Source organism: Macaca fascicularis, chromosome 8, assembly GCF_037993035.2.
Source record: "Macaca fascicularis isolate 582-1 chromosome 8, T2T-MFA8v1.1".
In the NCBI taxonomy this organism is placed as follows: domain Eukaryota; kingdom Metazoa; phylum Chordata; class Mammalia; order Primates; family Cercopithecidae; genus Macaca; species Macaca fascicularis.
Window position 1 is genome coordinate 142098534 of NC_088382.1, and position 17393 is coordinate 142115926.

General features: G+C 46.6%; 1 protein-coding gene across 2 annotated transcripts in view; it reads right to left on the reverse strand.

Moving 5' to 3' along the window:
• The window catches only part of KCNQ3 (potassium voltage-gated channel subfamily Q member 3), a 358397-nt gene extending 342776 nt beyond the window's left edge, over positions 1-15621 (reverse strand). Inside the window, exon 1 of one of the 2 annotated variants that reach the window (XR_012416643.1) lies at positions 14847-15377. Coding sequence is in view for 1 of the 2 variants with exons in the window: in XM_005564091.5 (XP_005564148.1) it covers positions 14847-15232 (386 nt within the window). In the remaining variant the exon portion in view is untranslated. Of the gene's footprint in view, positions 1-14846 lie in introns of both variants that reach the window. The other variant, XM_005564091.5, reaches the window with a different exon arrangement.
• Positions 15622-17393: the final 1772 nt, after the last annotated feature.

Below are 17393 nucleotides of genomic sequence, written 5' to 3' on the forward strand. Positions count from 1 at the left end.
ATCTCAAAAAAAAAAAAAAAAAAAAAAATAGCGGGCATAGTGGCACATGCCTGTGGTCCCAGCTACTTGGGAGACTAAGGCGGGAGGACTGCTTTGAGCCCAGGAGGTCAAAGCTGTGGTGGGCCATGATTGCACCACTGGACTCCAGCGTGGGAGACAGAGGGAGACCCTGTCTAAAAAATGAATAAATACATGAAATAAAACAAATAAATGACATAAATAAATAAAAGAAAAGAACTCGCCTGTTTTATTTGGTGAGAATTACGAATATGTGACCATACCATAATATTAACAAGGAGAAAGCTCCTTTCCCCAAAGGATAATGCATGCAGTGACCAGGTTTTGCAGTGCTTCTGAGAACACTATAATTCCAGCACATAGTAAGAGCTTAGAAAGGTCAGCTGTCATTAGATACCAGGCATTGAATTTACATATTTATAAATACTTTTAATTCATTTTTTTCCTGAATGACAACCCTAACTGAAAAATTAATGAGGGGGAAAAAACACTAGAGAATCATCACAACCCTTAGGCTTCAAGACTGCCTTTACTAAAGAATCACTGAGAAAACAGAGCCACATATTGTGACGTTTAAGTCACAGTATTTTATTTACTTACGAACCAGAGGACGACTACCAGTTGTCACTGGAGCCCTTCCCATACCTCCTCAGGACTCACTCTCAGCCCCTGCCAAAAGTAGCCTAAACGTTGCAGGTTTGTCTAAGAAATTTCTCTGCCCCCAGGAGCAACTCGTAAAAACAGTCATGGCTGGAGTTCAAGGACCATTCCAGGCTGTTCTAGATCGCAATCCAGGGTCCCTAGGAAGACTGAGCTTCAGTTGTCCTCATGGTAACCTGCTTAATGACACAGGCTTATAACCCACTTCTTTCCTGTCTTATTTCACTTACTTTCCCCGATTTTACTAAATTCTCCAATTTTTCTTGGAATCACCTCCTAAATCATGCATTCTCAGTAGGGATGCTACTGCATTCCAGGAGGTAAAATTGGTTCTGGGAGGATAGAGTGAAAAAAAATCTTACTATTTTTATACTTTACATAGCAAACCCATATAAACACACAGTTTACAAAGACATACACATTGTTATCAGTAATATTAACATTTCATGGGTGGGGGCAATTGGGGAAAAAGTCTCTAAAGACTCCTCAAAGGGGAGATAATGAAAACAAGATAGAGCAACTATGTGGTAAACAAACCACGTGCCCTGAGCCCCCTGTCTCAGTGTCGGCTTCTGGTGAAACACAAACCAAGATAGAATGCCAGCACTCATCCCCGTGCTCTGTTGGTCAAGGTCCGGTCCTCCGTTGCTTCACTTAACCCTTTAAATAACCTGGAAGGCAGGGAAAATTAGGTCCGTATTTCAGATGAGCAAACTGAGGCCACTAGAAGTAAAATGAGTTACAGAGACTACAGAGCAAATCAGCAGAAGACTCAAGGTGACAGCTTGGGTTTCCTGGTGGCTGAGCAGGTGTTTCCTGGGTTCTCAGCCACACCTTAGAACCATATAGAGTGCCTAGCCCATGGCACAGAGAAATAACACTACAAATAAATGTAAGTGGCTGTTACTAATAAAAATAAATCAGGTCTCCATGAATGGAAAAAACAATAGTGCTACCCCACAGGTGACTTTATCAACCACCCAGTGGAAAAACATTAGTTGTCATTAACATGGAGGTTCTGAATGCCACAACTCAAGGTTGAGCTCGATGGAGTTCAGAGACTATTTTATAGGACTCTTGGTAGAGAACTAGATGGGAGGCACAGGAAGGACAGAAAAAGGGGGATCTTAGCTCTGGGATTTCCGCAGAAAGAGAAGCCCTCCTTGGCAAGAGTCCATGTAGGGATGCCTGATCCCTCAGCCCAACCTATGTTTACTCCTCCTTCTGTTCATTTATAAACAAACACCTCACCTCACATGGATCAATAAGAAAATGTGGTCCTGAGTGGTAACTCATCTTGCCCTTGAAAGAAAACATTCTGAACAAATATCCCTAGCTTTTCTGAGATGAAGTGAAAGACCCCATCAAGCAAAACTACACTTCAGACAGGACTGGACTTAGATCCGAAGGCAGCTGTGAACCCAGAGGAAACAAGACTCCTCTGATGGCACACTGCTGTTGGAGGCACGTGGGGAGGCCAGTGTGGCTGAACGGATGCCGGCCTTGCACGAAGACCTGGTTTGGGTCCTCCCCTTAGCAGCACCACCTTAGGCAAGTTTTAAATGGCCCTGGGCCTCCGTTTCCTCTTCTCAAAGTTCCCTTCCAGCTCCAACAGCCTCTGATTTTTCTAAGCTGTCAAGTGCCTCTCTCTGTGCTGGGACCATAAATCCCATAAATTGCTGCAAAGTAACTGCTGATTAGTGTGATTAGCCTTGCTGATTATTAAGTACTGCTGGTTTCATTTTTCAGACTGGCATTACCAGGGGGAGAAGCATCCATAGCTGATACATAAGACAGCTTATATGGAGTGAGATGAAGCAGAAGCTGGGACTGGAGGGACAGGCAGAAGGAGAGAGATGAATAGTCTGATTGGGCTAAGCGATTTTCCATTAGGACACAAGGCCTGGGCTAGATGAGTATATTATCCTAGCCCAGGACTTTCAAGTCTTGTTGGATAAGATTTCACTCCATCTCTGCAAGAAGATACTATCAAGGTAGAAATAAACTTAAACTGCTGTAATGAGTTTACAAAGAACCTAAGGGGTCAAAGACAAAGAAGTTCTATGCATAGCCTGCCTGCCCGCCTTTGGGTAGGACACCAGCTTAGGAGAACCAGGTTTGGAGATTTGCAAGCAGGCACCTGCTGTAGTTGTTTAAGCAGGTTACCCTGACATTGAACAGATGGCAGTGTTGCCCAAGAGGTGATATTGCCCAAAAGGTGATATTATAAACTGTGAAATGATGTAAAAGCATTAGTTGTTACTAATATGCTGGTTTTAAAGGGCTCAAGCCAACTGTTACACTCTTGCAGAGTGCAGATGATTTTACATGACTCTTAAAAAGGAGCACATGGAGAGGACAAGAGGTTCCAGCCCCGAGGTCTGAATTCAGTATAGAGAGAAGCCCACCTCAGAAGGAAGCCAGCCAAAGCCCACGTATGGATACCCCATGAGCCAGCTGCTTAAGTTCTCACTCTTACTTAGTCATACCCTACATGCAGGAAGCAGTCTTGTTCTTGAGCTTTAACCCAATTCATTCCCTAGAGAAAACACTTCAAACAACGCTTCTATCCCTTCTGTGGCAGAATGAAAAGTCCCATCCAACAAGGCTACAATGTGGATGGGATTTGATGTGCATCCTGTGACATCTGCAAAATCAGAGGGGGCCTCAAAACTTCCCATTGACTTCAATTTTCTTATCTCCAAACCTACGACTCTCTTTGTCCCTCCAAGGGGTGATCACCTTGGGGAAGCTAACATCCCTATAGACACAGGTGCTGAGGTATACGGTTAATAGAGGCCCAATAAAAACAAGCAGTGATGATCAGGTGATGCAACATAGATAGAAATGTGGCAAATTTGTGCACGGGCAGAAGCTTGAACCCAATATAGACAAGGTCCTAATTATGGGACCCACCTGATCCTTCCACAGCTTTAGGAAAATACAACCTCAGGATGCGGGCACTCACGCTCTCTCACACATTGTGACTCTTACACCACTTATGTGCAGCAGGTATTGCGATGCCCATTTTGTAGACTGTATGGTAAGTCCACATCACATAGTTAATGCTGCTCTCCTGAAAGCTCACCCAGTGTACTCTGACAAACCCAGAGCTGTCTTGGGCTACCCAAAACCAGAATTACAGAGCATGGCATCTGAAAAGGGTTTTTATTCAGTCCACATTTGAAGACCTTTTCCTTGACTCCCTTGACACTGTCCCACTTGTTAAAAGATGAAACAAATCTTGTTTGCTTTCTATGAAGACCTCCAGACCCAGACCAAAGAGAAAAAAGGAGCAAAGACCCTGATTGGTGGGAAAATACCATAGGATCACGCTTGACTTATGAAACTTAAACATTTATGGAATTTTAAAAAATGAATATAAACTTGAAAGTGGGAGCTTCCAAATAATGCAAGAATAATTTAGCATTAAATTGAAGAAAATTTGCATTCTGTTCTCCAAGCAGGAGAAGGAGACCAGGCATCACTTGGACAAACAGTAGTATCTTCATCTCATCCTCGGCTGCTTAAACCTCCCTTGAAGAAGTCTCCATTGATACAACACAGTAAGGTCAGTGATGTTTCCTTTTCCTGCTCTCCTGAGGTTCCTCATTTGCATTCTATTACTGCATTCACTAGATGCTTTAAATTTAGTCATTTCCAGTCTCTCTCTCCATAGAGAAAGAACTATGGCTCATCTCCCTCAACAGCCTGGCACAAGGTTTGGCAAGAAAGTCTATACACAGAATCCATGAATCCAAGAAAGCCCATGCAGCTCAGCCAACAGTTCTCAGCCTGGCTTCATGCTGGAATCACCTGAGGGCAATGCCTGTCATCTGGACTCATATATGTGCTTTGCGTGTTTGCGTGTGTTGAGTCTTATTCTTTTTAAACTATTTGTAACTTTTTTATTTCTAAAAGATTTTTTAAAGTTAAAGGAATAATATAATAACATACATATATATTCTCTTTACCTGAATTTACCAATTGTTAATATGTTTGCCACATTTTCTTTTTCTCTTTCTCATTCTGGGTGTGTGTATTGTGTGTGTGCATACACACACACACTCATATCGTCTGTCTGTGTGCTGAACCATTTGAAAGTAAGTTGCAAACATCATGACTTGTCACCATTAGCTATTGCACCACGCATCTCTTCAAAATACAGAACATCCACTTATATAACCACAATAAAATGATCAAACTCAATATATTAAATTTTGATACAATAATGTTATCTAACATGGAGGCCATGTTCAACTTTTCTTAATTATCCTTATATAATATCCTCTGTTATTTATTTTTTTCAATTGGAACCCATCAAGAATCAAGCACTGCATTTGGCTGTTCTGTCTCTTTAGCCTCCTTTAACTGAGAGAGTTTTCCTCATCTTCATTTGTTTGTTTGTTTGTTTGTCCATGACATGAAGCCTTTGGAAGAGACCATGCCAGATATCCAGCAGGATGCCCCGCAATTTGAATTAGCCTATTATTTCTTTATGATTAGATTCAGATCATTTTAGGCACCACTGCAGGTATGTTGTACATTTCCACTGAATTATACCAGAAGGATGGGTTAGTTTGTCTCATTATACACAAGTTTGACTACTTTTGTTCAGGTGGAGTCTGCCAGATTTCTCTCTTATGGTACCTTTTTGCTTGGGTGATTCACATGCATGCCAAGGTTTGAGAGGCCTGGCTACTCAAAGGGTGGTCAGCAGAGTAGCAGCGTTGGTTTCCCCTGGGAATTTGTCAGAAATGCAGCTAGCTGTCAAACTCCTGACCCAGGAGGGAAGAGTTCTGGTCTCCCTTTGTTACTCTTCTATTGAGTAGACCAAGACATGGTGAAAGAAGCACCATACAAGAGTGAGGACTCAGGTGTGACCCCAGCTGTGCCACTTCAGTAGCTTTAAGAGCCTGGGCAGATCACCTAACTTCTCTTATTCATTTGTAAAAGAGAGCCACTGCTCACCCTCCAGGTCAATACGGATGGCCACCTGAGATGATCAAGGGAAGTGTGCATGGATTTCATGAGGGTTGCAAGAAGGCAGCAGATTAGATATGATCAAGAAGAGAAGCAAAAGAGAGAAAGTATTTACTAAATGCCAATGATGACATGTCTAGGTGTTTATATCCATCATCTCAAATTTCACAACAATGCAGAATAATGGAACAACCTCTATGGCTTACCACATACAAAAATCACCTCAAGGTGGATTAAAGACTTAAAAGTAAGATCTGAAACTATAAAAATCCTTGAAGAGAATAGAGGAAACACTTTAGGACCCTGGTCTAGGCAAATATTTTATGCCCGAGACCTCAAAAGCACAGGCAACAAAACAAAAAATAGGCAAATGGGACTATTTTAAACTAAGAAGCTTCTATGTAGCAAATGAAACAATCAACAGAGTGAAGAGACGACCCCTTAAATGGAAGAAAAAATTGAAAACTATTCATCGACAAGGGACTGATATCTAGAATATACAGGAAACTCAGCAGTTAAAAAAACAAATAATCCCATTACAAAGTGGGCAAAGGATATGAATATATATTTCTTAAAAGAAGACATATATATGGTCAAAAGATATATAAAAAGATGTTAAATATCACTAATTATCAGGAAAATGGAAATCAAAACCACAATGAGATATCATCTTATGCCAGTTAGAATGGTCATTATTAAAAAGACAAAAAATAACAGATGCTGGTGGGGATTCCGAGTAAAGGAACTCTTACATACTGTTGGTGGGAATGTAAACTAGTATAGCCACTATGGAAAGCAATATGGAGATTTCTCAAAAAACTAAAAATAGAACTATCGTACCATCCAGCAATCCCACTACTGGGTATTTATCCAAAGGAAAAGAAATCAATGTTTCGAAGAAATACCTGCACTCTCATGTATACTGCAGCAGTATTCCCAATAATAAAGTAAGGAATCAACCTAAGGATCAATCAATGGATGAACAGATAAGGAAAATATGGTGTATGTACACAATGGAATACTAGTCAGCCATGAGAAAATGAAATCATGTCATTTGCAGCAACTTGGATGGAACTGGAAGTCGTTATGTTAAATGAAATAACCCACGCACGTAAAGACAAATATCATGTGTTCTTACCCATATGTGGAGCTAAAAATGTTGATCTCATGGAGTAGAGAATAAAATGATAGATACCAGAGGCTGGAAGGATGAGTGTGCAGGAGTAGGGGAAAAGGAGAGGTTAGTTAGTGGGTACAAACATACAGTCAGAGGGAATAAGTTCTAATGTTTAATATCAGAGAAGGGTGACTATAGTTAACAACAATGTATTGTATAATTCAAAACAGCTAAGAGAGAGGACTGGAAATGTTCCCAACACATAGAAATGATAAATACTCCAGGTGACAGACCCCCAGACACCTTGACTTGATTGTTACACAGTCTACGCATGCAATGAAATAGCACATGTACCTCATAAATATGTACAAATATTATCCATCAATTTAAAAATTTTTACAACAGCCTTGGGAGGTAGGCATTATTATCTTCATATGAGAAATAAAGAAATGGAAATTCAGGAAGGTTGAGCAAATTATTCCAGGTTATATAGAAGAAACAGCAGAGTTAAATTCAACCAACGTTTGACTTCAAAGATCATGCTCTTACTGCTGAATAAAGAATGACAACTTATCAAAATCCTTGCTTCTCAAAATGAGAAGGAAATTGGCAATACTGAGGAAGGAAACGCAAAGACAGATCAGTGGGACGAAAAAAAGGTGAGGATTGATTGAGAATGGTTAAGAAGACCAACATCAAGTGGTAGATGAGAAAGAATAAAATACATGGAAGCTGAAAAGGAGAATGAACTAAATAGAGTCAGGGAAATGGAAGTGCCAAGATAGTTGAAATCAGCATTGTCTAGAGAAAAACTGATGTTACTTCAGTAATGAATTGTAGTTTATAGGCATGGCTAAGATACTGCTGGAGGGATTCATTCTGCTCTGGCTGGGAGGCTGACAGATGACCAAATTCTGATACTTCTGCTAATATTAATAAGGTTGTCATAGAGTATATGTTCCATTAGGCAGAGATTGTTTTGTTTCCTTTTGTTTTGTTTGTTTGTTTCTATATCCCTAATATGTAGAAGAGTGCCTGGTACAGAGAAAGTGTTAAGAAATATCTGGCCGGGCGCGGTGGCTCAAGCCTGTAATCCCAGCACTTTGGGAGGCCGAGACGGGCGGATCACGAGGTCAGGAGATCGAGACCATCCTGGCGAACACCGTGAAACCCCGTCTCTACTAAAAAATACAAAAAACTAGCCGGGCGAGGTGGCGGGCGCCTGTAGTCCCAGCTACTCGGGAGGCTGAGGCAGGAGAATGGCGTAAACCTGGGAGGCGGAGCTTGCAGTGAGCTGAGATCCGGCCACAGCACTCCAGCCTGGGCCACAGAGCGAGACTCCGTCTCAAAAAAAAAAAAAAAAAAAAAAAAAAAAAAGAAATATCTATTAACTGATTAACATTAACAACACAAATATCTAATACTGGGTGTTTCTTCCATGTAAAGTGCTCTTAGCTCCACAAGAGCCTATAACTTACTGATAACACTTCTCAGATGAAGAAACTGAAGCCCAAAGATACAGCAACTTGCCCAAGACCATATCAGCTAAAATAAGACGCAAGCACGTTTGGAAGCCCAAATTTTTTACCTCCAAATTGGGAAGACTCTGCATTACTGACAGCATTAAGTGGGCATTCAGTGTCTCCTCCATCATGAAGACAATAGATCTTCTTGTCAACATGCTAAGTCCACTAGGCAGGCCCTTTATGTTCCAGAGCAGCTGCTGGCTCCATGTGTCTCACTACCCAGTCTTGCCTGCCAGATGTCCCTGGAGCCAGCATACCTCAGAATGCAATCAGTGGGTATTTCTTGTGATCATTTTCCCTTGGTTTGTCAACAGGAGAGTGATTGATCACAGCTGGCTGTGGCAAGATGGTCAGGGCAGCAGGATGCCTATCCAGTGCCAAATGAGATGAATGCCAAGATGAAGCCAGCATCTTTTCACTAACAGGCAAGGAAGGGGGAGTCCCTGGACAGCTCAGGACAGTCACAGTGTCAGGTATGTATGACTTTTAAGGATATCCCTATTCAGAATTAACTAATGTATACTGAGTGCCTAGTGTTGGGCTAACTGCATTCATATACACTATCCTTTGAGACTAAAAACCACCCTGTGATAGGGTAGTGTAATCATCCTCAATTTACAGGTCATCCCCAACTTGACTCCTGCAAAGTTGCAGAGACATAAAGCAGTCCAGATGTGAACTCCAAATCCAGCATGTTTTTCATAAAATCAGAATCTCTTTCAGCCATAAGGTTAAAAATACCAGAGAAGTGATCACCCTCACTCAAGTTAAAGCATGGTCTCCAATCTTGTTTTCTCTCCCCATAGTCCATTTTTGGACTTCTAAGAACTATTCTCATAATTAAAGTCCTGTAATGCTGGCTTTGACTACTTACTGTTATTGTGATAATAGTAAACCTATAGAAGTAAAGTCTTGATTAACCAGAATCCTTAGAGAATTCTTGCATGCATCCATTCAGCAAATGCTTACTTAGTATCTACCATGCACTCTGCAGCCTGCTGGGGAGTGGTAAGGCTACAGGAAAGTAAGCAGCTCTCACTCTCGAGTAGCTCTCAGCTCAACATGGCAGACAAGCAGAGTCAATCAAATGCAAGGTACAAAATTCTATGCCTGGGGAAGCTGGGCCAAGGTGAAGTGGAGTCACCAGGTGAAAGTAGGGGATGGGCATTTGATATGGTTTGTCTCTGTGTCCCCATCCAAAACTCATCTCAAATTGTAATCCCCACGTTTCGGGATTGGCCTCATGGTAGGTGACTGAATCATGGGGGTGGACTTCCCCCTTGCTCTTCTCATGATAGAATTCTCACAAGATCCAGTTGTTTGATAAGTGTGTGACTCTTCCCCTTCACTCTTGCTTTCTCTCCTGGCACCACGTAGGACATGCCTGCTTCCCCTTCTGCCATGATTGTAAGTTTCCTGAGGCTTCCCCAGCCATGCAGAACTGTGAGTCAATTAAACCTCTTCCCTTTATAAATTACCCAGGCTCAGGTATTTCTTTATAGCAGGGTGAAAATGGACTAATACAGGAAATTGGTACCTGGAGTTTGGGGCACTGCTACAAAGATACTTGAAAATATGGAAGAGACTTTGGAACTGCGTAATAGGCAGAGGTTGGAACAGTCTGGAGGGCTCAGAAGAAGATCGGAAATTGTGGGAAGGTTTGGAACTTCCCAGTGACTTACTGAATGTTTTGACCAAAATGCTGACAGTGATATGGACAATTAAGTCCAGGCTGAAGTGGTCTCAGATGGAGACAAGGAACTTACTGGGAACTGGGGTAAAGGTCACTCATGGTATGCTTTAGCAGAGACTGGTAGCATTTTGCCCCTGCCCAGATCTGTGGAACTTTGAACTTCAGAGGATGATTTAGGGTATCTGGTGGAAGAAATTTCTAAGCAGCAAAGCATTCAAGAGTTAACCTGGCTTATTCTGAAAACATTCAGTTATGTGCATTCACAAAGGGATGGTTTGAAAATGGAACTTATATTTAAAAGGAAAGCAGAGCATAAGGATTTAGAAAATTTGCAGCCTGACCATGTGGTTGAAAAGAAAAATCCATTTTCTGCGGAGAATTCAAGCCAGCTGCAGAAATATGCATAAGTAATGAGGATTTGAATGTTAATAGCCAAGACAACAGGGAAAATGTCTCCAGGGTATGTCGGAGAATTTTGTGGCAGCCCCTCCCATCACAGGCCTGGAGGCCTAAGGGGGAAAAATGGTTTCCTGGGCTGGGCCCAAGGCCCCACTGCTCTGTGAAGCTGCTGGACTTGGTGCCCTGTCTCCCAGCCGCTCCAGCTCCAGCCATGGCTAAAAGGGAACAAGGTACAGCTCAGCCCATTGCTTCAGAGTGTGCAAGACCCGAGCCTTGGTGGCTTCTGTGTGGTGTTGGGCCTGTGGGTGCACAGAAGACAACAGTTAAGCTTTGGGAACCTCCACCTAGATTTCAGATGAGGTATGGAAACACCTGGATGTCCAAGCAGGAGTCTGCTGCAAGAGCTCTCATAGAGAACCTCTGTGAGGGCAGTGCAAGAGGAAATGTGAGGTTGGAACCCCCCCACAGAGTCCCCACTGGGACGCTGCCTAGTGGGGCTGTGAGAAGAGAACCACCGTCCTCCAGACCCCAGAATGGTAGATCCACAGACAGCTTGCACTGTGTGCCTGGAAAAGCTACAGATACTGAATGCCAGCCCATGGAAACAGCCACAGGAGTTGAAACCTGTAGAGCCACAAGGGTGGGGCTGCCCAAGGCCATGAAAGCCCAATCCTTGCATTAGGGTGGCCTTGATGGAGACATGGAATCAAAGGACACTATTTTGGAGCGTTTTTAATGAATGCCCTGCTGAGTTACAGACTTACATGTGGCCTGTGGCCCATTTGTTTTGGCCAATTTCTCCCATTTGCAACGGGAACATTTACCCAATGCCTATACTCCCATTGTATCTTGGAAGTAACTAACTTGTTTTTTACTTTACAGGTTAATTGGCAGAAGCAACTTGCTTGTCTCAGACTTTGGACTTGGACTTTTGAGTTAACGCTGGAATGAGTTAAGACCTTGGGGCACTGTTGGGAAGGCATGAAATATGAAAAGGACATGAGATTCGGGAGGAAGCAGGGGCAGAATGATATGTTTTCACTCTGTGTCCCCACCCAACTCTCTTCTCAAATTGTAAGACTCACATGTTGTGGGAGTGGTCTGGTGGGAGGTGACTGAATCATGTGGGTGGATTTTCCCCTTGCTCTTCTCCTGATAGAATTCTCAGGAGATTTGGTTGTTTGATAAGTGTGTGGCTCTTCCCCTTTGTTCTGTTTCTCCTGCCACCATGTAAGATGTGCCTGGCTTCCTCTTCCCCTTTGCCTTCCGCCATGATTGTAAGTTTTCTGAGACCACTCCCCACACCTCCACCAGCCATGCAGAACTGTGAATCAATTAAACTTATTTCCTTTATATATTACCCAGTCTCAGGTATTTCTTTATAGCACTGTGAAAACAGACTAATACAGCATTTGAGGCAAAAGAAGCAAGGTAAGGGTTTGATTGATTTCCATATTTCCTGTATTCTACCTTTAGGAAGGAGAAAATAATAATCTCATCTCATGGACCTGGTTCATTTTAATAAAAAAAAAAAAAGCATCTACTAAACTGTAGGTCCATGGTAAGCCCAATTTCCTGGACCCATTGCACCATTAGCCACAGCCCAGAACAAGATAATAGATGCTTGAAAACACAAATTTCAATTCAAAATCCTGAATCATCAAGGAAAGCTTCGGTTATGTTCACTTGACTGGACTGCCTCCTAAGCTGCAGGAAGAATGTACTGTGCATATACTAAGTAAGCATGCTTCGATATTAGGAGCTCAATGGCAATTCAACACAGGTTTTCCTGTGTGGCTCCCAATTTATCAGAATCCGCAATCCCACCACCACCCCAGTTCATCCTCCATTTTCTTAACACTGGGCTCCCGGGTTCTGACCAGCCCCCAACTTGATTCTAAACTCCCATTTCTAGCAATTTGCCAACTGAGAGCTAGCAAGGGGAGGCTAAGGCATTACTCACAGCCCTGCATTAACAATGAAGAAAGGGGCACTCAGTGACACTCAGCAAAATACCCAGGGTCGCACAATTGTTGGAAGAGGGTCAGAACTGGAATCTGGGCTCAGAAACAGAGTGAACCCACTGCATTCAAATGTGAGCTCCAGAAACCTTAGCTGTGTGATCGTGGACAAGTGATTTTCTCTCTTGAGGTTTTCACATATTTATACAATGGAGATAATAATTTCCACCTAATAGTACTGTGTGAGAATTAAATAAACAGTACATTTGCATATTTGCATATATATGCATTTGCATATATAGTTCCTAGCTAGGTAACTGACTTCCCTCTCACAAAGTCTTAAATTTTCCTGGATCCTTTTTGGGAAACCAGCTCCAGGTTTTGGCATTATCAAATCTGCTTCCAGGTGATGGAATGATTCTAGAAAAAAGTAAAATTGAGGCTCAGTCAGTAACGGCTTTAGCTATTCCCTTCCCCAGACTGGGCAAGGCAGGGCTGGAGGTGCTGGCTGGGAAAGGTGGGAAGAGAAGAAAGACGGAGCCCACATGCTTCCATAGGACCCCCCGGTTTTTCAGTCAGTACATACTGAACACGATGTACATGTGAAAGGACATATGAATCCTTGTATGACTGTGTGCACTCAACAAACTTCTTGTGCCTTTTTTAACTATCACATATTTCAGTATTCACTTCAATTTAACTAAACATATTGCTAGAGACAGAGAGATGAATGTATTTTAATCCTTTTTTGTGCCACCTAAAAAGCGCAAATGAAAGAGGAATAATTGTTAAGCCGTCTCTCCAGCCAGGTCCCGACCAACACCTGCAAATAGACACACACACACTCACTCACACACACACACACACACACTCACACACTCATACAAACACTAAATTCCACGTTTCTGGGAAAACGCCCTACTCCCACCCCACCCTTCCTGCTGGTTCCTTAGTTTCCGGGAAGGCACCCTCTCCGGGCTTGGTAACCTCCTTGAAGAAACCTGTTGCTAAGTCTGAGGTCCTGTGTGGACGCCCCCACCTGGTGGCCGAACCTGGAAAAACGTTTCCAACCAAGGAAGACTGGCAGGTAATGTAACTAACTCCAAGGCTCCTGAGCCCTTCCGACCACAGCAGTCATGGGTGAACTGGAGGAGAACAGAGAGGAAAATCCACTGCTAAACGCTTGAAGGATGGAGGGGGAGGCGGGTGTTGCCAAGGTCATAGGCAATTCCCTGCCAAAACCCTGGTACGGTACAGCTTCCTAGAAGCAGCCATCAGGATGACTAAACCAGAGCCAGGAGGCAGAGCTTGATGGCTGGACGTGCCCTGCAAGCTCCGAGATGGGTGCTGACAGCACAGATTTCCAATCTTGAGTGAGGAGCACCCCCGCCATCCTCTCCCCCCTCCCAAATACGGGTGGATTTTCCATCCCCAGTGGCAGGTGCAGAGGGAGTTCCTTCTTCCTTCTGGCCATGCATTTACATCCGGACTAGCAAGGAGATTCTTTCTAGGAGAACAGTGCCTGGGTGCAAACCTCCAGGCCAAGCCCCTCACATTCCCGGTGCTCTAGCCCAGCCAAAGCAGGAGAAGTGGCAGCAACTGAGGCTGAGGGAATATCAGATCCCAAATCAAGGAGATGTTTCAGCCAAAAGAGTCTCCGGCCCCCTCACCTCCTGGCTCTGTGAAGCCCCAGCCCCTCAGCCTAGGCTTAGACACACACATTCCCATTCACTTCCCTAAAAGGAATCCTAAGACATGCATTTTGGCCAGTCCCAGCTCCCAGTCAGAGCAGCACCAGGTTCTTCTTTGTACCAGTACCCAGCGATCAGAAGGGTGGCACAAGCAAGCAACAGACAGACAGACACACACACACACTCCCCACTATGGGTGGTGCGCACCCCTCCCATCCCCAACTAAACTCAGTGGCGACCCCAACAGAAGGGATCCACCCGAAACAGAAACACAGCGGCTCATGGGAGCACCCGCTTTATCCTCTTCAACCCTCATATTAATTGGAAAAACCCACATAATTCTTTTAAGCTTCCAAACCAACACACCGAGAAGATGTCATAAATGCGCACCCGCGCGCGCACACATCCGCCCAAATCAGCAGGGGAACCACGCTTCGTTTTTTAAGCCCCCGGTGTGGAACACCCGGAGAGCGGCTCACAGACACACACACACACACACACACACACACACACACACACACACACACACACACACACGGAAACGCGCGCTGAAGACAGGCTGGTCTCCCATTCAGCGGGAAAGCATCCATGGGTTTTAAACCACACACACACACACACACACACACACACACACACACACACACACACACGGAAACGCGCGCTGAAGACAGGCTGGTCTCCCATTCAGCGGGAAAGCATCCATGGGTTTTAAACCCCAGAGACTTTTCAGCTCCAGCCCCGACCCCGAGTCCCTACGCGCGCCGCCGCCAAGGGCGCCCCGAGCGGCCGGGTACTCACACCAGCGCGTGGTAGAGCAGCGCCCAGCCCCGTGGTCTCTCCAGGGCGTCGTAGATCAAAGTTTGGATGCGCCGGTACTTGGCGTTGTTCCTCTTGACGGGGCGGGTCAGCGGGGTCTTGGCCAGAAGCCCGATGCCCTGCGGGGTCCTGCGCTGCCCCTCGTCGCGGCCGCCGCCCTCCAGCAGCAGGGTCCCGTCTTTGTCGGCTCCGGCCCCGAGCGCCAAGGTGACTTGCTCCACGTCGCCGGGCGCCAGTCCCACTTTCCGCTCCTCGTCGCCGGCCGCCGCCGCGTCCCCCCCGGCTGGGTTAGCGGCCCCGCCGCCTCCGCCGCCCCCGTCGCCTCCGCCGCCAGCCGCCCCCGCCGCCCTGCGCGCCTTGAGCCCCATCTGCCTCGCCCCCGCCGGCCGCTTCGCCTTCTCCGCTGCTGCTCTGGGAAGAAGGGGCGCTCGGGGTGCGTGAACGAGGCGGCGGCGGCGGCTGCAAGCCCGGGAACTCCAATGCCATGATCCGCGCGCCCCTCCCCACCCACCCCCCCCAAAAGCAGGCAAAGGCGGACCCCCTGGGGGGCAGGGGAGGCCTGGCAGGGGGTCAGGAGGTCACATTCCGCGCAGGTCAGCCGCGGGACCCCGAGGGTCGCGGTTCGGGGGCTGCGGGGAGGCTGGGAGGGCGCGCGAGGCTGGCGCGGAAGCGCTAGGGCGCGCGGCAGCGGGAGCCTGGAACCGGCGCTCCGGGGCGGCGGCGGCGGCGGCGGCACCCAGGCCGGCAAGCCCGAGACAGCATCGCAGTTTATTTACAAGCCCGGTGCCAGCCGCCCTCCCGCCCGCCCGCCCGCCACACGCGCCGCCGCCGCCGCCGCCTCCTCCCTCCTCCGCGCTCCCACCCGCGCCCCTCCCCGCCCGCTCCAGCCTCAGCTTCGCAGTAGCAGCAGCAGCAGCGAGCGCGCCGCGGGCCGAGCGCACGCCGCCTCCCTCCCTCCCTCCCTCCTTCACCGGGGTGGGGCCCCATTGTCCCGCCCCGTCGCGGCGGGAGGCCTGGGCGGCGGCGCCCCGCCTCTTCCCACCGACCCCCACCCCTGATTGTCTGGGGACCCCGGATCTCCTGGGCTGCCGCCGTTCCCGTTACAGCCAGGCAGTACGCTAGGCGGCCGCAGAGCCCGGCTCCTCGAGCTTGCGTGGGCGTTGGGGCTTCCCCTGGATGGGGCGTGCCGGGGGCCAGCGGGGGAAAGAAGAGGGAGGGAGGAGGGACGGGGGGGTTGTCTCCCACCGAACACTGGCTCTGTGCTTGCAGCTTTATGAATTTCCCTCACCCCTACCCCTGATCCTCGGCTTCAGAGGTAAAATCCAAGTTGTTGGGTTGGCCAAGGCCGAGCGCACCGCGAACGCACCGGCTCTGGGGTGGCGAAGCTGGTGACTCCCTCTTCCCTCTGGTTCGTGGTTCATGGTGGATATCGTGGCCCTCTCCTCCCCAAGCCTTTGAATAGCACCTTCACTAGCCTGGGTGGGCAGAGGACTGAAGAAATGCAGTCAGAATCTTTGGTTCCTGCTTTGCTCCCGACTTGCACCCAAGCCAGTCATTCCCTCTCTTGTCTAAATTTCAATTCATTCAACCAGTCTCTAACCCCTCATGAGCTTCCCTGGCGAAGGGTAGTGATCTCTGTCCTGAAGATATGAGATCTGTGCACTCCTAAGACCTGCGTCCTAGCCGGTGGAAGACAATGAAAAGACAAATTTTAACTGTAGAATTTCCAGTATTGGTAAATACTATGTGGTAACAAAATAGAGTGCTGCGCTATAGTCACTGGGGGAGTCTCTCTAAACTGGCCGGTCGTGGAAGGCCTCATTGTGGAGGTGACGCTTCGAGGTGAGACCCTAATGACAAGCTGGGAGCAACTATGTAAATGTGCAGAGAGCCCTCGAAACAGCAGAACAGCAGGTGCAGAGGGGAAGGGTGGCTTGAGCTTAGTAAGAGTAGAGGAAAGTGAGGCCACAGGCAGAGGCTAGACCTTGTAAGACACTGACAAAGGACAGGAGCATCCTGCACTTCTTCCATGACCACCGCCATCGGAGAAGCCTCCATTCCTGCTGCCCCGTGGCACCTGGGGCCTCCTTTACTTCCCACTCTCACACCTCATGTCTGTCAGCTGGGGTGAGAGACATGGGGTGAGGGGAGAGCCTGTGAACAAGGCCAACGATCTATCCCTAGAGTATAAGAAAAGAGGAATCAGGCCTGCAAGAACACCAGCTCTGGATTTGCCTGGAGAAGTTAGCCAAGGAGAGCATAGGAGACAGGGAAGGGAAGAAGGAAGGGAAGAGAGTAGGAATGTGTGGGCTGGGGCAGGGGAGGGGTCAGAGAACCATCACCCTATAGTATGACTGTCAAAGGGGAGAATCTCAGAAGGGGTCTCCAAATCAAGAAGGGGGGGAGTTTCCAGAGGAAGTTAAACTATAAGAATGAAATAATTAGAACAGTGTGGGATCGATACAAAAACAAACTCTCAGTGTAACAGAATTGTTTGTCCAGAAACAGACTGTAGTAGGGGAACTTAAT